At 35.9% G+C, this 21,596-nt stretch overlaps 2 protein-coding genes across 5 annotated transcripts in view; one reads left to right on the top strand and one right to left on the bottom strand.

Annotated features, from left to right (window-relative positions):
* ABI2 (abl interactor 2) overlaps positions 1 to 3,726 on the top strand; it is a 139,527-nt gene extending 135,801 nt beyond the window's left edge. Inside the window, exon 12 of one of the 2 annotated variants that reach the window (XM_042995129.1) lies at positions 3,302 to 3,726. In XM_042995129.1, the coding sequence (XP_042851063.1) occupies positions 3,302 to 3,360 (59 nt within the window). In that variant the 3' untranslated portion in view covers positions 3,361 to 3,726. The remainder of the gene's footprint in view (positions 1 to 3,301) is intronic. The other variant, XM_042995128.1, reaches the window with a different exon arrangement.
* Positions 1 to 21,596, bottom strand: part of RAPH1 (Ras association (RalGDS/AF-6) and pleckstrin homology domains 1) — a 107,289-nt gene that overhangs the window by 15,935 nt on the left and 69,758 nt on the right. For all 3 annotated transcript variants that reach the window (XM_042995122.1, XM_042995121.1, XM_042995123.1), the window contains 8 exons: positions 19,807 to 19,884; positions 19,245 to 19,404; positions 16,760 to 16,881; positions 15,512 to 15,577; positions 13,305 to 13,448; positions 12,330 to 12,440; positions 2,925 to 3,023; positions 1,779 to 1,899 (listed from right to left, as the gene is read on the bottom strand). In XM_042995122.1, coding sequence (XP_042851056.1) covers positions 1,779 to 1,899; positions 2,925 to 3,023; positions 12,330 to 12,440; positions 13,305 to 13,448; positions 15,512 to 15,577; positions 16,760 to 16,881; positions 19,245 to 19,404; positions 19,807 to 19,884 — 901 coding nt within the window. The remainder of the gene's footprint in view (positions 1 to 1,778; positions 1,900 to 2,924; positions 3,024 to 12,329; positions 12,441 to 13,304; positions 13,449 to 15,511; positions 15,578 to 16,759; positions 16,882 to 19,244; positions 19,405 to 19,806; positions 19,885 to 21,596) is intronic.

Here is a 21,596-nt window from a genome sequence, read left to right on the forward strand (position 1 = left end):
CCAACCCACACTTAAGGGGGGAATTAAGCTCCATCTCCTTGAGGGAAGAGTGTCTGCACAAACCACTTAGAACTCTTCCATCCAGAAGATCTGTCTCTTCCCCATTTATTTATTCAAGAATTTATATCCATGTGGACTGATGGCTGTTTATTTTATAATTTGGGTTATGATCTTATGTTATTTTGTTGTTCCAACTGTTACAGCTTTGGTCCCTGGACACTCTCTCAGGTGGCTCCTGTGTCCCTTCGCACAGACTAATCACTGTGTTTTTTGAGCACTTCCTTCATTACAAGCTGCTCCAGGCTCCTCTTATTCTCTGCCACAGCCCTAGAATCAGCCATCTGCCAAAGAGCCCTAGTTCTTTTGTTCTGGAAAATGGAATTAGAAAACCAAGATCTAGGCTCTCTGTATTTTCACTGCCACTGGGGTGTCACCACTCCTAGCCCTCTCTGTGGACAGTACTAGGAAATAAATGTATGTATACACATTCTCATTTTGTTTCTTAGAGATGAAATAAAGTCATACAACTTTTTAGTCAAATACTTCTTTTTTAAAAAGCCTGTATTTTGGGGCAAGTAGGTGGGTTAAGCGTCTGACACTTGGTTTTGGCTCAGGTCACTATCTCCCAGTTTCGTGAGTTTACTCCCACGAAAGGCTCTGCACTTGGCAGCATGGAGCCTGCTTGGGATTCTTTGTCTCCCTCTCCCTCCCTCCTACTTGCACTGTGTCTGTTTCTCTCAAAATAAATAAATAAACTTAAAATTTTATTTTAAGTACATAAAATAAAAGTCCATGTTTTTATTTTATCTTAAAGTAAAATAGATTTTGAAAAGTAGAATTTTCTTAAAGCATATACACATAGCCTGGTAAAAACACAGTAAAAGATTAATTCATATGTTGTACTAATAAATAATGAGAGGTTTTTTTTTTTCAAATACCTCTTAAAGTCATTATTTCTTTCATAATATGTAAGTACAAACAAAAACATTCTGCTTTTAGAGGACATAGTTACTCATATTCATGAAATATTTTGAAGGGAAAGAAGCATTTTTAGGTGTGATCACTGCATACTTTAAGGATGTGGGAATCTGAAAATAAGTACCTTTTGAGTATCACTGATTTTCTGTGAAAACTTTAGTTAAGTTTGATGACTTAAACAGCCTCCTTAACTGTGATACTGAACTAATTCTAGTTATTTCCACTCTGTTGAAATGTCAGGAATCCTCTGGGGAAGGAGGGCAATTTCATCATGGATTCTCAGTATGGAGACTTTCTCCAAGGAACTTTTCTACCCCTGAGTATGAATCAACAGTTGTTTTTTGGCAGTATGATTTTTTTTTTTTCCATTTATTTACTTGAGCATAGGGGGTGGGGCAGAAAGAGGAAGAGAGAGAATCCCAAACAGGCTCCACACTGTCAGCATGGAGCCCGATGTGGGGCTTTAACTACGAAACCATGAAGTCATGGCTTGAGCTGAGATCTAAGAGTCACTTAACTGATGGAGCCACCCAGGTGCCCTACTATGACTGAGTTTTAAATAAACTTTACAAATATATAACACTCCTGAATTTACAACTCTATACTGCTGTTCCATTTCAAATACATTTGTGATCTAGCCCATGATATTGTCCCCTCTAATCACCAAAAAATTTATTTTATACTTTAGACATTAGGTATAGCTCTGCTTTTAACAACCATGCTGAAATAACCAGGTCTGCCTGGTTCATAGAGATATCTTCATATTGGCAGTAAATAGTGCTTTCAGTGTTTCAAACTACCTGGGATGCTCGAAGAACTGGATCCTGATTTAATGCTGGAGCTGGATAAGGAAGTCCAATCATAAGCCGACTCTGTCCTCTTCAAGGCTTCTTGATAGTTCATGTAGAGCTGTTTCCCATACTAAACAGAAGGCAGTAAATGGTGACGTGAACTTTACTGGGTATGATACAGATGGGTGAGGTAAGACGGGATGCATTTCTGTTTACTGATTCATAGTTTGCATTAAAATTAATACCTATAAATACTTCAAAAGTTATTTTATTACCAGTAAATTATAATCTACTCTTATTTTTCATTTTAATAAAGATATCAATAAATTAACACTTCATTCATATTCCTTATCAATATAAAGATTGTTTTTGTTATTCCTAAGGCAACTCTGATTTTATAGCTATAATAAATTTTATTTTACTTAATGGGCAAAAATATTCCTTCATGTATTATGTATAATCTTCTTCAAGATGTCCTTAAAATTTTTTTCAAGAACTTCCTTTTTTTAAAGAGTTTTAGATTCACAACAAAATTGAGAGGAAGGTACAGAAATTTCACATATGTCCCTGCTACTACCCATGCACAATCTCTCTTTTATCAACATTCTCCACCAGAGGGTGCATTTGTTTCCATCAATGAATCTATATTAATACCTTATAATCAAAGTCCATAGTTTACCTTAGGTTCACTCTTGGTGTTGTACATGCTATGGGGTTTGAAGAAATGTATAAAGACATGTATTCACCATTACAGTATTACACAGAGTATGAATATTTTCACTGACCTAAAAATCTGGTGTCCTGCTTATTCATCCCCCTACTCCCACCTTGAAGCAATTTAATTCTCAAAAACTTTCTTTGACTTAGGCTAAACTCTGCTACAGGACAATCATGTAATGTGTTCTCCAGAGCCAAAATAAATCACTCTGATGCTACACTTTTACCAGCAGTATGATTTCATGGATACCAACTGTTAAATGTCTATCTCCTCACCAAGGAAAGAAGACATTTCAAACATAAAACTCAGAAAACACTGACAAAATCATAAACATGAAACGATTAGAATTGTCATGACAATCAAAACCACATGAAACATCTCATCATATTCTATCATCAAACCAAAAACAAAACAAAACAAAAACAAAAACACCCTACCTTTGCAATGCGAATACCATTAACCCACTGATGCAGGGTCCTCACATCATCACAACAAAGGTACTTGATATACTGAGATTTCTTCTGGATCTGTGGGTGCTGCAATATTAAAGGCAAAGTCTAATTCAGTCCCCTGGAGAACTAAAGAAAAACTCTATCAAAGCTGAAACATACCCTGACAAGTTATAGGCCATTAGAGTAATGGCCAAAAATAATTTAAACCTCTTATGTGGGCATAAGGCCAAATAAAATGGCCCATAAGAATTTTTACAAAATAAACTACAAAGAAACTTATGTTAAATTTTAGGTCAAGATATATGCAAGGTAAAAAATACCTTCATGTCATGGCTAATTCCCAAATACCTTCTGTATTTCAGAGAAACAGAGGCCATCAAGGTTAACAAATCAATATAACTCTTCATCTGTAAGACTATGAAAGGGAAAATTCTGATTTCACTTTGAACCCATTGGAATCATGAGTTCAGAAGACTCCAAATGAGAGCATCTTCGGTAAAGCTTCTAGAGCTTCTGTGGAGGTGAACCAATGGGTGGAGTGGGTGAAGTGGACTGAGCACTGCTCTGCACCCCTTCTACCCACAGCACGTACCCTCCAAGGAATGAGCAGCCTTTCAACTGCATCATCAGAATGAGTTTTCACAATCCAAGGTACTTTTCAGCGGCAGCTAGGATGGGAGATGACTGACCAGACCAACTACACAATGCAAGTGCTAGAATGGGCTGAAGGTATTTTAACTCTACTGGGCCACAACCTGGAAAGAAAAGCCCCAAATCACACTTGGTTCTGGATGTAATGGTTGTTAATTTATTACTTCTTTTTTCAGTTATTCTGAAAAAACTTTGACATGGCTATATTTTACCTGGGGAAATATTTACGATTATGTTCAATTATGAGAGGCTTTAAAGATTCTCTAACCACATTTGTTGTGGGAATCCATGAGATCAATAAAATAAGTTGGTTGAGCATCTCACTCTAAATTTTGGCTCAGGTCATGATTTCACGGTTGTGGGATCAAGCCCCCACAAAGGACTCTCCGCTAGGGATTCTCTTTCTCCCTTTCCCCGTCCCCCCATGCACATCAGTCTCTCTCTTCCTCTCTCTCTCTCTCAAAAGAAAAAAAAGATCCATCTCTCTGGTCTACAGTGTAAGAAATTTAAATCCATTTATTTTATTCTATGCATTGCTTTAGAAAGCTCAGCTCCTATAATAAAACATTTAATACCAAAACCAATTTAGTTACTAAAGGCTATAGTCAAAGTTTTAAACAATAAGTCCTCAGCAAAAAGAGGTTAGCAAAACAATACTTAACAGTTTTCTCTCCTAATTCTATAGGTTCCACGGCCTTCTCTTGGCATATATTTCCTCATCCTTATTAAATTACATTATAATAAACCACCATAGCAATCTTGAAAAAGTAAAGGAGGACAGGTAGAGGAGATGTATTTTCCATATAAGAAAGAAGAATTCTATGTCATTCATTCATGTAACAGAAATATTAAGAACTGTTAGCCAAATCTTTAAGTAGGTGTTGGGATATACTGTGAGCAAAACAGAAGTCACAGTTCATGCAGAAGATAAAATGGGATGGGGCGCTTAGGTGGCTCAGTCGGTTAGACGTCCAACTTCAGCTCAGGTCATGATCTCGCAGTTCATGAATTTGAGCCCCATGTCGGGCTGGGTGCTTACAGCTCAAGAGCCTGGAACCTGCTTTGGATTCTGTGTCTCCCTCTCTCTCTGCCCTTCCTCCCTCACTCTGTCTCTGTTTCTCAAAAATGAACATTAACAAAAAAAAAAAAAGATAAAATGGGATGACTGAAAAAGAGCTTTTTTCAGTATTGCCAGCTAGCTCTTGAAGAGTAGCTGTTCTCCATCTCCTGCTTCACTCAGGCACTGCCTACAGGACACAGTGTGGACATCTGAACAAAGGTCTACAAGGTGGCACTCAGCCTTTGCCACCACCCCCTCTATGGTGATTCACAAACCGTTCTTGACTGATTCCTTCCATTTCCCGAGAGCAGGGCTACCTACCACGCATGGGCATTCAACTGCAGCAGTGGCCCTGCCTGAGCGTTTGTGTTCTACTCATTCTCTACATTAAGGGAGTATTTTTATCAATAAAATATCAGAGAAAATCAAAGAGAAACAATCCTCCATCCTCTCATTTCTCTAACCTGGGAATCCATATAACACCCTGAAGAATACTATGGATATGATTATTTGAGTATCTGCAGATTACCTGCTAGTTTAAAGTTCATTTTTGGACCTCATAACTTCTCTTTTTTACCTTCCACGTAATAGAGACAATCCTTCTATAGCCTTCGTTACAGTCACCCAGGCTCTGCAATAATACCTCAGGCAGTTACCTGTTCCACCAAAATATTATTTTCTTAAAACTGGCATTTATTGGGGTGCCCGGGTGGGTCAGCTGATAGAGCATGGGACTCTTGATCAGGAGTCATGGGGCTCTTGAGCCCTATGTTGGGTGTAGAGATATAAAGTGGCATTTATTGAGCACTTAGTACATACCGGGCAATATGCTAAATATGTCACATATATTAATTAGTGCATTCCCTCCTCAGGAAAACCTGATGAGTTACATATTACTATCTTCACCAAATGAAGAGAAACTGAGGCTCAGTACTCCAAATTGCTCACATATTCATGCTTATTAGTGAAAGAACTAGGATTTGAAACCATGCCATCCATTCCAGGGCCTGTACCTTTAATTATAATGTCATACTTCTGTCTTATTTGTGGTGATATCTTCTTCCAAAAAATGATGCCTCTCTCCTCTTTTTCCCCCATTATCATTCCACCACTGTAAACATCACACAAGAGCTAGGAGCAAGTGTGGAGGAAACATTCTTTGTCAAAAACCAAAAGCTTAACATTTAGATTCTTAAAGATTGCAAAGAAAATATACACACACACACACACACACACACACACACACATATAATCAAATTGTTCCCCTAAACAAATTAACAGCTATTTTATCATTTCATCTTTAAAACGATGTGGATTTGGAAAGTTTGCATTCTCTCATAAAGGAAAAAAATCTGAGGGGTGCCTGGGTGGCTCAGTCCATTAAGCTTCCAGCTTTTGATTTCAGCTCACGTCATGATCTCACAGTTCGTGGGTTTGAGACCTGCACTGAGCTCTGTGCTAAGAGCATGGAATTTGCTTGGGATTCTCTCTCTCCCTCTCGCTCTGCCCCTCCCCTGCTGTCTCTCTCTCTCAAAATAAAAATGAATACACTTAAAAAAACAAAGGAAAAATGTGAGAATTAAATAAAAATATTTAAGAATACAGTAGGAAATTCCAGATTACTATTGTACTATCAGATTAATTTTCTCTGTTTATGCCAAAAATTCGATTGAGATAGGTAATTCTTTTTTTTTTTTTTTTAATGATTATTTATTTTTAAGAGAGACAGAAAGACAGCATGAATGGGGGAGGGTCAGAGAGAGGGAGACACAGAATCTGAAGCAGGCTCCAGGCTGTCAGCAGAGCCCGACACAAGGCTGGAACTCACAAACTGAGAGATCATGACCTGAGCCAGTTTTGGATGCTTAACCGACTGAGCCACCCAGGTGCCCCGAGACAGGTAATTCTTAAAACTAAGTAAAAGTAATGCTCTAAAATCACAGTCCAAGTGCCAAAGGAAAACCACTGAATATATACTACCCATTTATTACTCTGGAAACACAAATAGGCTTGAAAATTAATTCTCTCACTAACATGTAAGAAGTTAAAAAACAAAATACATAACACTCAATCCTACTACTTCCACCATTATCATATAACATCTTTCTTTTAATAATGGTGTTTGAAGTTCATTTTCATATTCCACCTCTAAATATTAACCATTTTTTCCTTCTTACCTAACATACTAAAATAAATTACTTTGCCTCATTTCTTTAGGAATAAACATTTAGACCTAGGTAAGATGAGCTATATTCCAACAATTACCATGGTATATGTATTTTAGAAATGTAAGTCTCCTTTAAGTAACGTATATACACGCATACACATGTATCCAACATGTACGGAGCTCTTTCAGATAATAGATAATGTATGTCCTATTTATTCCCTCATTGTCATATTTCATGAATAAACTCTTCCCATGATTTTTATTAATACCTTTAAAAAAACTAATTGCTGGGGCGCCTGGGTAGCTCAGTTGGTTGAGCGTCCGACTTCAGCTCACGTCATGATCTCACAGCTTGTGAGTTCGAGCCCCGCATCAGGCTCTGTGCTGACAGCTCGGAGCCTGGAGCCTCCTTCAGATTCTGTGCCTCCCCATCTCTCTGCCCCAACCCACTTGCATTCTGTCTCTGTCTCTCTAAAAAATAAACATTAAAAAAAAAAAAATTAAAAAAAAAAAAAAACCTAATTACTAAGGGGCGCCTGGGTGGCTCATTCAGTTAAGCGTTGGACTTCTGCTCAGGTCATAATCTCATGTTTCGTGGGTTTGAGCCCCATATCTGGCTCTGTGCTGACAGCTTGGAAGCTGGAGCCTGCCTTGGATTCTGTGTCTCCCTCTCTGCTCATACTCTGTGTCTTTCTCTCTTAAAAATAAATGAACATTAAAAAAATAAAAAAATAAACTAGTTACTAAACAATGTGCTTTATTACTTTCTACAAGTGTGTATTATATTTCCTGTATCCTGCATTTTACTGGAAGAACTGACTCAGTCATTATAGCCCAAAGGTGATGAGTAGAATCAGACCCTATAAATATTTACATTTGTGTAGATCCTGTGTGGCAGCATTTTTGGGTTTGTTAGAACTCATATGCCCAAGAATAAAAATACTTACATAGGCAAAATCTAGTACAGACTTTGCAGGAAAAAAAGGCAGGTCTTAAATACTAACAGTTGTGTCGTCTCAAGAACATTGATCCCTCTAAACCTCAGTTTCCATATCTGAAAAATGGGGACTCTAGAACAGATCTGTGTGACACTGTCATGCAGTGCTTCTAGCGCAGTGTCTGCTACCCTAGAGTTCTTCGATAAATGACAGCCATTATTTTTACTATTTGTGCCTAGCGGTATGGTTTCAGTACATTGAACATTTTTAGATATAAATAGGTAGGCAATATAAATATATGAATTCAGCTTAACCTACTTCACTAAAAGCAAATATGAAGTACATAAATTACTATATAAGCTAACGAACAACTCCTCTGAGCAAAAATATTCCTGACCTAAGAATTCTGTGAGCTGCAAAAGGGATTAAAATAATAGTGGTCATAATTAATTTTGGCTGTAAGAGACACTGTTTGTTGCCTTCCTCACAGCTATCTCTTCTCCCCTACTTCTTTTCTGAAAGAGCCTCAATTTTGTTTGAGAGTCTGTCAATCCCTCATCTTAGGGTGTGCATTCTGATTAGGCTAAGCCAAAAAATAATGGAATTAACATAACCAAGGAAAGACCTGTACTACGAGAACTATAAAACACTGATAAAGAAATGGAAGATGACACAAAGAAATGGGAAGACAGTCCAATCTCATGGATTGGGAGAACAAATCTTACAACGCCCATATTACCCAAAGCAACCTATAGCTTTAATGCAATTGCTATCAAAATACTAACAGCATTTTTCATGTAACTAGAACAAATAATACTAAAATTTGTATGAAACCACAGAAGACCAAAAATAGCCAAAGCAATCTTGAAAAAGAACAATGAAGCTGGAAGTATCATAATCTCAGATTTGAAGATATACTACAAACCTGTAGTAATGTATTACTGGCACAAATAAAGGACACATAGATCAATGGAACAGAATATAAAATTCAGAAAGAAACCCATGCTTATATGGTTAATTAATCTATGCCAAAAGAGGCAAGAATATACAATGGGGAAAAGACAGTCTTTTCAACAAATGGTGATGGGAAAACTGAACAGCTACATGTAAAAGAATGAAACTGGGCCACTTTCTTACACCATACACAATAATAAACTCAAAATGGATTAAAGACCTAAATGTGAGACCTGAAAACCATAAAACTCCTAAAAGAAAACACAGGCAGTAATCTCTTGGACATCAGCTCTAGCAACATATTTATGAGTATGTCTCTTCAGGCAAGGAAAATAAAAGAAAAAAAATAAACCCTTGTGGCTAGTCGGTTAAGCATCCAACTTCAGCTCAGGTCTCACAGCTTGTGAGCTCGAGCCCCATGTCAGGCTCTGTGCTGACAGCTCAGAGCCTGGAGCCTGCTTCTAATTCTGTCTCCCTCTCTCTCTGCCCCTACCCCACAAAATGAATAAATGTTAAAAAAAAATTATAAAAAAACACAAACTATTGGGACCACACCAATATAAAAAGCTTCTGCACAGCAAAGGAAATCATCAACAAAAGGACAACCTACAAATGGGAGACGATATTTGCCAATGATGTGTCAAATAAGGGGTTAATATCCAAAGTATATAAAGAATTTACACAACTCAATACCCAAAAAGACAAATAATCTGATCAAAAAATGAGTAGAGGATCTGAACAGAATTTTCCCAAATAAGACTTACATATGGCCAACAGACACAGAAGATGCTCAACATCACTCATCATCAGGGAAACGCAAATCAAAACCATAATGAGATATCACTTTACAACTGTGAGAATGGCTAAAATCGAAAACATATGATATAGCCAGTGTTAGGATATAGAGAAAAAGGAACGTTTGTGCACTGTTGGTGGGAATGCAAACTGGTGCAGCCACTATGGAAAACAGTATGGAATTTCCCCTCAAAATTAAAAATAGAATTACCATATGATACAGTAATTTTGCTACTGGGTATTTACCCAAAGAAAACAAAAACACTAATTCAAAAAAATACATGCACCCTTATGTTTACTGTAACAATATATACAATAGCCAAATTATGGAAGCAACCCAAATGTCCACTGATAGATGAATGGATAAATAAGACATGGTGTGTACACACACACACACACACACACACACACACACACACACACACACAGAGGAGTATTCCTCAGCCATAAAATAATGAGATCTTGCCATTTGCAACATGGATGAACATAGAGAGTATAGTGCTAAGTGAAATAAGTCAGAGAAAGACAAACAGCATAGGATTTCACTCATATGTGAAATTTAAGAAACAAATGAACAAAGAAAAAAAGACAAAAACAGACTCTTAAATACACAGAACTGGTGGTTAAGGGGGCATGGGTGGGGGGACAGGAGAAATAAAGGGGATTAAGAGTACATTCTTCTTAATGAGCAAGAAGAAATGTATAAATTATTGAATTATATTGTACACCTGAAAGTATTAAAACACCATCTGATAATTGTGTTTCAATTTAAAAAATAAAAAAAAAAGGTACGCATGTCCTCAGGCCAATGATTCTCAAGAGAAGGACTGTTGGTAGCTCCTGGGAAATATTTCCTCACTCTTAGACAAATACAGGGAGTAACAGTCCCTCTTCTGCTGCTGGATTTTTCTAGATCCACTGCATCATGGATCCATCATCCAGGTGATGCCTAGAACTACAGTGGTCATCTGTACCTGTGAAGTAAGCCAGCCTGAGGATAAGCTGATAAGGCAGAAGATGGAATAGGGAAAGAAGGAAGAAATTTCGGTTCTTACAACCCTGACTCCTTGAAATATTTCAAGGAGTAAGGCAACTCTTACTATCTTCATGTTATGAGACCCCTAAATAACTTTCACTTATATGGGTTATGTCTATTGATACTTACCTTATAAGAAATTAAAACTGAGAAAAATTAAAATACAAAAGTATACAAATATATGTTCCATTACCTAAGACAGCATAATTATCATCACATGTCATGTAATCTCTTAGAAAACTCCACAATACATTTGTGAGAGAATGAGAGTGTAAAAGACAAATAACATCTCAGCATTACCGGAATAGTAATTTTGACACCACAGGCCCCTTGACAGAGTTTCAGGGACTCCCAGGGAGCTTGGACTTTATTTTGAAAACTACTGGATTGAGCTACTTTGTAATGACTTTTAAAAAATTCTTTGTTGCTACAACCTAAATGATACAGTGGTATTCTCCAGGAAAGGATTATTTAATAAAGGGGTACCATTACAATACAGTTAATTTTACCAAAGCAATGAAAACTCTACCCCCAAACTCAACTGACAATTCTCAGAGAAAAGAAAAATCAATGATATAAACATGTAGACATAAGTAGTTACCCAAGAGGTAACTAAGATGGAACCAATGAGGAAAACTTAAGTCATCTCCATAATTATCTTGAACTTTTATTTTTACTTTTTTAAATGTTTATTTATATTTGAGAGAGACACACACACACACAGAGTGTGAGCAGGGGAGGGGCAGAGAGAGAGGGAGACACAAAATCTGAAGTAGGCTCCAGGCTCTGAGCTGTCAGCACAGAGCCCGACCTGGGGCTTGAACCCACGAGCTATGAGATCATGACCTGAGCTGAAGTTGGATGTTTAACCAACTGAGCTACCCAGGTGCCCCTATCTTGAATTTTTAAATGTTTTCTTTATCAGTGTTCCAAAGATTACTAAAAATGCACTAAAAATATCAGTTCTCAAAAGCACAGTTATGGTCAGTGTGAGAAGCTCAAAAGTTTGGATAAAAGAGGGAAGAAACTCACTAAAAACAGCTCAGATGGGTCATAATATATGCATTGGCTAGCAGGGTTATGGTTTGCTGGAAAAAGTGACAAAAATCATTTCTGGACCAGATATGAGCCAGTCCACTTTGAAATTGGGCACACTGCCCCCTGATGGTTCTGCTGGGTAAATACAGGAAAAGAACTAAAACACAAAATACCCATTTCCCACTTTTGGCTTTGATCTAAGTTTCCTAAAATTAGCCTGCTTTTAGATAAAAATCTCAAATTTAAAAGTTAAATATTTTGTATATTCTGACCCAAAGCTTATACAGTATCCATTTCTTAGCAACATCAATCTAATTAGGGCTATTGAGTTAGTAGTCAGCTGTGGTTTAAGCATATACTTCTTTTCCTTACCATCCTTCACTATTCTCTTCAAAACTTCAAGAGAAGGCAAAAATAGTATACTTAATAGAGATATAAACTATTCTAAAATGTCCAATAACTAGTTCTATGTCTAACATCAATTAAAATTCCTAAAAAGAGGGGTGCCTGGGTGCATCAGTTGGTTAAACATTCAACCTCAGCTCAGGTCATGATCTCGTGGTTCATGAGTTTGAGCCCTATGTCGGGCTCTGTGCTGACAGCTCAGAGTCTGGAGCCTGCTTCGGATCCTGTGTCCTCCTCTTTCTCTGCCCCTCCCCCCGCTCACTTGCTCTCTCTCTCTCTCTCTCTCTCTCTCTCAAGAATAAACATTACATTTTTTTTTAATTCCTAAAAAGAGAAACATGCTTACCTTTAGCACCAGACAATAATCCGTGGGTGCTTTGTATTTGTTCCGATAGTCCTGTCCATAATAAACATTGACATGATCCAGTTGGAGAAAGCACACCAGTTCTCGAGAGACCTAAGATAAAAACACCCAAAAGACTGAATGAACAATAATATGTAAAGAAGCAAATATCATACTTGGTTAACAGTTTCTAGTGGAGAATAAAAATTTTGCTTTGTGGAAATAGTGATATTTTGTAGATAACAAGACAGTGAGATTCTCTATAAATGTTCCTTCTTTTATCCATAATGCAACAAAAAGGCAGTCCATTTCACTTACTGACTGCCATTCACAATGAACACACTTACTTGGAAAGGGTGGCATTTTAAAGAGACTTTAAATATAATATAGTATATTAAATACAACATAGTATAACAGAGCTCTGGAAAAAAAGAATCGTGTAGTTCAGTGCTTGTAATGCATATCTCAAGTACAATGATTCTTAAGTCAGCGTTTCCTCACCTTAAATAGAGGCAACAAAATATACCTCTTAGGATGGTGGTTAAGACTGGATAAGATGATGCTGTGAAGAGTTTAAAACAGTGCTGGTCCCTAGTAAGCAGAGAAGTGACAGCTACCAAACGGGCCCTCAGCAGGAGCATATTATCCCAGTGAGGCTGAAATGCCTATAATCCCAAAATTGTATTCTCCCCAAACAGTAACAAGCAAAACCTACTCTGACAGAAGTTCCAAAAATACTAAATAACAGTATGATTTCAAATGTGACAAGATGATTGAGATGGTCCCAATGAATGACCAAAGTGTGACCACTTTCAGGGGTCTTTTTCTTTATAACAGATCAATAAACAAAGCAGTATCCTGTGTGTCCTACAAGAGTTGAAACCATCAGAGCCTGGATTCACCCTGTCAGCATACTCACTGCAGGTTAAAATCAATTGCCATAATGAGGAAGCTCAAAAGCCAACAGAAGGGACACACCTTTGCTTTTCCTTTAGGGACATAGTAGATACCAGATGCTCGCAAGAGAAAATAACGCTTTTTCCAGGACTTTTTACCATCATCTTTCAGCCACAGGACTCCTTCAATTTCTGGTACAGTTACAGAACTTCCACAGAAACATTCCTAAAATAAGAAGATGATTTGGAAAGACATGTGATCTTTTGATTCTCAAAACAAAACTGTGTTTAGCCTGTAAAATCCATGATACTATAAACCAAAATGGCTTTGTAGTAAAACCACATTGCTAATTTTACCTCAGCTAGAACATCCTATTCTAAACATCATGTAGATTTATTGTGAAACAACTATGGCTATCCCTATGAACTTCCACCTGACACTTAAAAAAAAATTTTTTTTAAATGTTTGTTTTTGAGATAAAGACAGAGTGGGAGTGGGGGAGGGGCAGAGAGAGAGGGAAACACAGGATCTGAAGCAGGCTCCAGGCTTTAAGCTGTCAGCACAGAGCCTGACATGGGGCTTAAACTCACGGTCCATGACATCATGACCTGAGCCAAAGTTGAATGCTTAATTAACCAAGTGAGCCACCCAGGCACCCCCCCACACTTTTTTTTTTTTAACTTAGAGAGAGAGAGAGAGCGCGCGCACACGAGCGAGCATGGGTATGCAGGTGCAGGTGAGAGGGGCAGAGGGAGAGAAAGAATCTTAAGCAGGATCCATGCTCAGGGTGGAGCCTGACTCAGGGCTCCATCCTATGACTCTGAGATCATGACCTGAGTCAAAAATCAAGAGTCAGATGCTCAACCAACTGAGCCACCCAGGTGTCCCTACCTAACACTGTTTTGAAGAAAGTAAGCTGAACTGTCAACTGAGTTGCATGTAACAGGATTTAAATGCATCTGTAAACAGCATTTACACTGTAACACTAAATTTAATAAATTAGTGTAACACTAAATTTAATAAAAGTCTCAGAGCTAACATAAGCATTAGATTTTTTCTCAAAATTAACAACACATTTTGATTAGCTGTCAAACTAAATTTTAAAAGAAAGCAACATGCTAAGTGATAAATTAAAATTCACAATTTAAAAATTATCAATTTATATGATTCTAAAACAAAGAGGTCATTTATTTTCTAAAGATTTAAAACTAGGTTGAAAGCAATGTAAACTCAAAATTATGAATTCTAATGTCTATATTAGATAAAAATGTAATTAAAAAATCAGTTATGTATTTGGTAAGAGAAAAATAGAAATCCTCACTAAATATTAACATAGAATATTTTGAACCTAAATTAATTGCTCTATTCTCCAAGTACAGAGAAATCAGGAATTATAAAGAGGATTTTTTTTTTAACGTTTATTTATTTTTGAGACAGAGAGAGACAGAGCATGAACAGGGGAGGGGCAGAGAGAGAGGGAGACACAGAATCGGAAGCAGGCTCCAGGCTCTGAGCCATCAGCCCAGAGCCCGACGCAGGGCTCGAACTCACGGACCGCGAGATTGTGACCTGAGCTGAAGTCGGACGCTTAACCGACTGAGCCACCCAGGTGCCCTAAAGAGGATTTTTAATTGTAACTAGTATTACTATGAAAAGGTAAGTGTTGATCTTCATTTTCCTAATTGCCTTTTTGCTAACTAAGTTTATTCTGGTTTTTAAATATACTAACTTCTTTGATTTTAGTTCTCTAAAATCAGCAAAGGCCAAAAAACAAAAAACTGAATTATGTTTGAATTTATTTTATTAACATTGGGGCGTATGTATGTGTGTGTGTGTGCGTGTGTGTGTATGTATGTATATATGTGTACATCTTAAAAGATCATGATTTATAAAATTATTTGAATTATATAAAGGTAAGGCTTGAAGTATTCTGTAAATAACTAAGTATATTCAAATTTCTCTTTGGGTAAATAGATAAAACACCACAGTCATGTCCTTCATTGACTAGCCTTTTTTCCCCACCTGTCTGCTTCTAACAGCTCATGACTCCTTTTTAGTCCACTGATATATTACTTGGCAAAATAACAGATTTTAAGAGGTTCTTCAGTGGCCTAACAGTCACATAGTTGAATTCTCCCCCTCAGGATATGGAGGAATACAGGCTTCTCTAGTTGCAAGTGCAATTATGAATATATAGCATTGATATACTCAACTTCAAAAAAGGTACTTAGCATTTTAATATTTTAATGTGCAGGAAAAAAGAGGGTGAGGGGAGTGAAGAGTCATACCTCCAACAGCACTTCTTTATTTCTATCTGCCATCTCAGCGGTTTCCTTTTTCCCCAGAAGATAATTCTGGAAAAATAAATAAATGAAAGTTAAGGAATAAACCCACCCTATTATTCCCTTGGAACAGGTGCATATATGATTTCTTCTAGAGATTTCGCAATTGTGTCTTCTTGTATAGAATGAGAGGAATACTGCTCTGAAAAGTAACTGGTGCATGAGCATCAGGGCTAAAATGCCTCCTCCTCCTCATTTTACCCAATATCTTGAACTATTCCATAAACAGCCCTGCCCCAAATCCGGAGGTGGTATCACATGTAACAGATGGCAAATGTTTTCAACAACTGATGAAAGGACCTTAAAGGTTTACAAATTTAGTAGAGTAAGGCAAATTTCCTTAAAATATGCTAAGCTTAAGTGATCCAGATACAAAAATTTTAATTTGTGTTCTGGCTTTAAGAGAAGAAATTCTCAATTCTCTCGACTATCATTATATCATTTGCTTGACTCAACTAAAATCTGAATTCTAATTCTAAACTTTTTCATAATCACGTATAAAAAGATCTATTAATATTCCCAAATGTGTACTGTTCACTAAAAATATCTGGTAAAAATGTATCATGATTAAGCTGTCTGAAGGATAATTATTTAATACTTTTAACACTGCAACCATTTTTCATTACTTCCTTTTATAGTGGAGTTGTTTTCTCTTACCTACTGATTTTTATAAAATATTTGTGTTAGGAAGTATTAAACATTCTGAAATAAGCAAAGATGCCAAATAAATCAAGGTAACTTAAACTAGAAGGCAGAATCATTTATAATCAAGGTTATTGAGATTTTTTAAAAAATCAAAATAAAGTGTCAACTGGATAAATGGAGGAAGTAGAGAACTTAAATATGAAAGTACTTTTCTTTGATAGATGAGAAGCTCACCAAATAAATAGCTGAGTTCAACAGCTCTGGATTACAAAGAGGAGAAACCTGGTATCTCCCTGGAGTTCCTTCTGATGCCCCAAAGGCTCACCCCATCTGGCTCTGTGAGACTGGTAACCTCTTTGAGGCCTGACACCAGGGCCCCAGCAGACCTTCCACTTCAGCAGTAGTGAATGCTCCCATGAGGTTTTGCAACCACAATGCTCCAACCAGGTGGTTGTCAGTTTTTTGTTTTAAACTCTATTAACTTAAAAGTAATAGAATAATAAGGTGAACATTTAGAAATCATGGCTTCTGTAAGTTATTCAGTCTCACCTGTGGGTTTTTGAAAAGTGCATATTTTTCTATACGTTCCATAAATATAAGCTTGTTTTGGCTATCTCTTGTCCAATTAAGAAGATTTTCAACCAAGTTTTCATGGTCTTCAAAGATTCTCTCTGTCCCAAGATAAAATATCAATATTTTGTTAGTATTCATCAGACCTGCATCAAAGGTATGCAACCTTGTGAAGTAATTCAGAGCGGAACCACACAATTTTAACTGACATTATAGTCCCTGGCCCTTAGGGATTATCTGGTCTTCCCTCTATTTTTATATAAGGAAACGTGCCCAGTGGTGTTAACTGATTTCAGCAAAGTCACACAGATGCTACATGGAAGAATTAGGACTAAAATCTAGGTCTTCTGACTTCTGCGTCTTCCTCAGCCTTCAGCCTTTGCCATCCCACCCTCGAAAAAACAAACACCAAAATCCCCCAGCATGTTAGTTGCATTTCATAAATTCTTATATTAAGTATTCCCAATAGTATTTAGTTCTTATCATTTAAAAAATTTCCAAGATGTTTTCTTCTTTGGTCTATTGGTTTTAATTTTAAACAGATGTATTTTCTAATTTCTAATTTCTAATTAGGAATCAAAGAACATGTCTTATATATTAACAGGAACACATCCTAGATATGGATTTTTTGAAATTTCCTTTCAGGTGCTTATGGACTGACATTTGAATCAGTTTTTGAAAATATTCCATCTCTGTTTGAAAAGAATGCACACTGTCCTGTTATTAGTGTTAATATGTCTATTAGATCAAACTTATTTTTCAAATCTCCTATATCCTTTTTTGTCTGCTTGATTATACCGATCACTGAAGAGATTCTTAGGTGAAAAAGTTCTACTACAAAGGCTGACTTGTGAATTTCTCCTGGTAGTTCTGTCAACTTTTGCTTTATACATTGTAATGCCATTATTAGATAACATTTAGAATGATTACATCTTCCTGGTGAAGATGTGTGGTTTCCTTTCCTAGTGATGCATTTTGCTTAGTCTATTTTGTCTGATCTTAACATAATTATCTTTTTTTTAGTGAGTATCTTTCACACTCCTTTTACTTTCAATCTTTCTGTGTCTGTAGGTAATAGGTCTTTGGCAAACAGCTGCATTTTACATTTTGTTTATTCATCCTTAATAATCTTTACTGTTTAACTGAATAATTGACACTTCTTATAATTTGTTTTCACCATCTTATTTTGGGTACTTAGTAGTCCCTTGTTTTATTCATTCAACAAATACTGAGTGATCACATACTGTCTGAAGTATGTATGTTTGAAGCACTGTGCCATATATGATTAAATTAACAGTTTGTTAAGATACTGTAGCTAATTGTAATAGAGAAATATTACATATATGGGTCTTTAACCTATAGCTCTGGACATATTCCAAAAACTAGCATCCAAACATTTTCTGTGTACCATGATGCCATACCTATAAACTCAAACCTTTCTAATTCTCTCAGAATAGTTATCAGCATTATTAGAATACATTTTATACATGTTAATAAACTAATAACTTATGGCTTAGTTTTGGGGGTGATGTATGTGTGTTCTGTGACCAAAGAATAATTAAACTTTTATTTCGCTGGAAACTGCTGTGAAATATTTAAAGATACAAGAGGTAGGAAGAGCAATGCAAATACTTTTTAAAATAAAATATAAAGTTGAAATTGATTACTGATTCAATAATACCTAATAAAATAATAATTGCCAGGTTGCTATAATCACACAACTAATAATATAAAAAGAAAACTTCTTAAAGAGTCCATGATGGCATTAAAAATGAGGAATTTTTAAAATTAGAAAATACCACACTACATTACAAATCATAGAAAACTAAGATTTAGTACATCTAGCTAAAAATAAAAAAGATGTTTTATGTTTTCCCTTTAAAAAGTCAAATGCTGGTCTAAGGAATTCAAAACAGGGATGCCTCAGTGGCTTAGTCAGTTAAGCATAGGACTTTGGCTCAGGTCGTGATCTCATGGTTTGTGGGTTCGAGCCCTGCGTCAGGCTGTGCTGACAGCTCAGAGCCTGGAGCCTGCTTCAGATTCTGTGTCTCCCTCCCTCTCTTGCTCTCTGCCCCTCCCCCACTTGCACTCTGTCTCTCTCTCAAATATAAACATTAAAAAAAAAAAGGTAAGACTTGTTTTTAAAAAAATAAGGAACTCAGAACAAATGTGAATAGATATAATGATTTTTAGCAAGTGTGTCTATTTATGCAGTTATTTAAGGGAAAAAGTATTTTCTTACTTAAAAAAAAAAAGTTTTAGCCGTAAGATCTGAAGTGAACTGGGAATGATCTTGCATTCAAAGAAATCTCAAAATACTTGATGAAAAAAAAGATAGTGTATGAAATCCAAAGTTATATATAGAAAAAAATATATATAGATGTCTCAAAGTGTTTTTGTTAACACGCAAGCTGTTAGAATTACATAGAAACGAAAAAGTAAGTAAAGCAATTATACTACTAACCCATTTGTAATTCAGAGATGGTTTCTACGAGTGACCAGTCTAAACTATAACTGCAGTGGGATTTGTCCATTAGGTTGTCCAGCACTTGTCTCACCGTCTGCCTCTCATCCACCATCATTGTTTTAGAACTATCGTCAGACATGTGAACTCTGATCACCAACTATAACAGGTAAAAGGAAATTAAAAACAAACCGAAAAATAGGCATTCTAGAAATTTCTTCCAATATCAAGCAATGTTCTGAGTAATGTTCTTAGTTAAATATAAATTAAAACACAAATAATGACTTTATTATGCAAGAAACTCTAAAATTAGGTATCAAATAACCTACCTAAACAAATTTAAAGCATTTTTAAGGTTATCACAAGACAATTGTGTTTTAGAATTTAAAACAAAGTTATTTCTTTATAATACATTTTATCTCCAAAAATACATGCGGAAAATGTTATTAGGAAGAAATACCCCTCTATCTCTCTGTACCTTAGAAGTATGGTATATAAGCAAGGCAATTTTTTATAAATCTGATTTTAAAAATCCCAAACCAGGAAAACACCCAAATATCACCTTTTTCACTTGAGCCTCTTTAATTTTCTCCAGGGCAACTCTGATCTTCTCAGCTTTCAATTTTGCTGCCTGTTCTTCCTGTGAACACAAAGCACTTCAGGTAAACTGATGCTAAAATAATGAGAATTTTTGAAAAGTCTTTTTATCTTAAGGATGTTTGCCAGCATTGAATTTTAGTAAGAATATAACTTCAGCCACTTACATAGAGCACATTTAAAAAATAACCCTATTCACTAAGTAAGATAGACATACAAAGAACATTTTTAAGATGAAGACTTGAAGATCTCTTATAAGACCAGATTCCACCTTCTAAAGGAAAAGCAATCTGTAATGTAGTAAATCTATCAATCTGAAGCAGATAAATTTCAGGTTCTGAGGTAGGAGAAACAGGAATGCATAATGTGCTGTGTATGGTCCTGCCAGTTTGTCACACCTGCACAATCCCTCAACTCTGAATTTACACTCGCCTCTGAAGTCTGGGCAATCTTCTGCATACTAATGTTTTGTTCTATTATACTAAAAATGTATCTTCATCATAAACAGCAAAAAAAAAAAAAAAAAAAAAGTATCAGTTTATTTCTTTGCACTGACATAAAAGTCCCTAATAAAAAATACAGGTATGTTCTCATTAATATACCAATTCAGATAGAGAAGAATGCATTATACACTAGGTTTCATTCTACCTTAAAAAATATACAATATAACCAATGTCTTATGTCAGTTAAACTCAAATTTGTTTCTACTAACTCACTGATGAAATTTTTAAAATTTCAAATATAATTTCAAATATACTTTTCCAAATATCTAATTTCTAGTAACTTCTTTATAAAATTTAGATAAGTAGTAATAAAATTATCAACAACTACAACTACAGTTACACAGTTTAGTTTTTCCTAAAATAACATATAGTACTGTAATACTGGTACTTACCTGTACTTTCCAGCAATAGGCCATTGTATACTGTAGCCTTAATCTCCAGTTGAGAAAAACTCATATAAGTAAATCTTCACTTATGAAGGATTACTTTCTATTTCTAAGCTTTTGATTACTCTGGAAAATATCTAAGAAAAACATATACTACCATCTTATACATTCCTATATTTAATATAAGACTTAAAACAAAAGAAAACCCTGGTTATATCAGCCAACTTTACCTGCTCTGAATTATGATTAAAAAATACAATCCATGTGTTACTCTTCACGAAAAAGCTAAAGCTTCCATAGTCAAAAACAAAAACGAACTTCATTTATAAGATTTACTCCCTGTTCTCCTAAATTGTTGTCTTTCTTGTTTCTGAACTGTTCTCTTTCCATTTCATAATCTAGGCTATCTTCCCTCATTTCAAGCTTAATAGTTACTACTCTGTAGAACAGAGAAGAAAATAGTGGTTAGAGAAGATACTGGGCTCCTTTGCCAGAAATCAGATCTTTTTCAATGAAAGGAGCCAGTGAATTAACATAATAACCGAGGCGTGGAAATACTATCTGTAAACCCAATTAGGGAACAAAGAACTTTATTTTAACAATGGAGGGGGTAAGATAAGACTTGATTCTTAGACTATTCTAGGTATATTCATTTGATTAAAGGATTAAATCCTGTATCCCCCCCCCTTTATGCAAATAAACAACATAAAATATGTTGCCTGTGTATTTCACAGTAAGTTTCTTTTTTCTTTTTAATGCAGGCTATACAGTGAGAAAACTATGCTACTGTCATTAAAACTTAAGTTTCTAGAATTCTGTGTCTTAGAGAAACAAACCATTATTAAATTACCAAACCCTGGGTTTCT

The sequence above is a fragment of the Panthera tigris genome, chromosome C1 (genome assembly GCF_018350195.1).
Source record: "Panthera tigris isolate Pti1 chromosome C1, P.tigris_Pti1_mat1.1, whole genome shotgun sequence".
In the NCBI taxonomy this organism is placed as follows: Eukaryota; Metazoa; Chordata; class Mammalia; order Carnivora; family Felidae; genus Panthera; species Panthera tigris.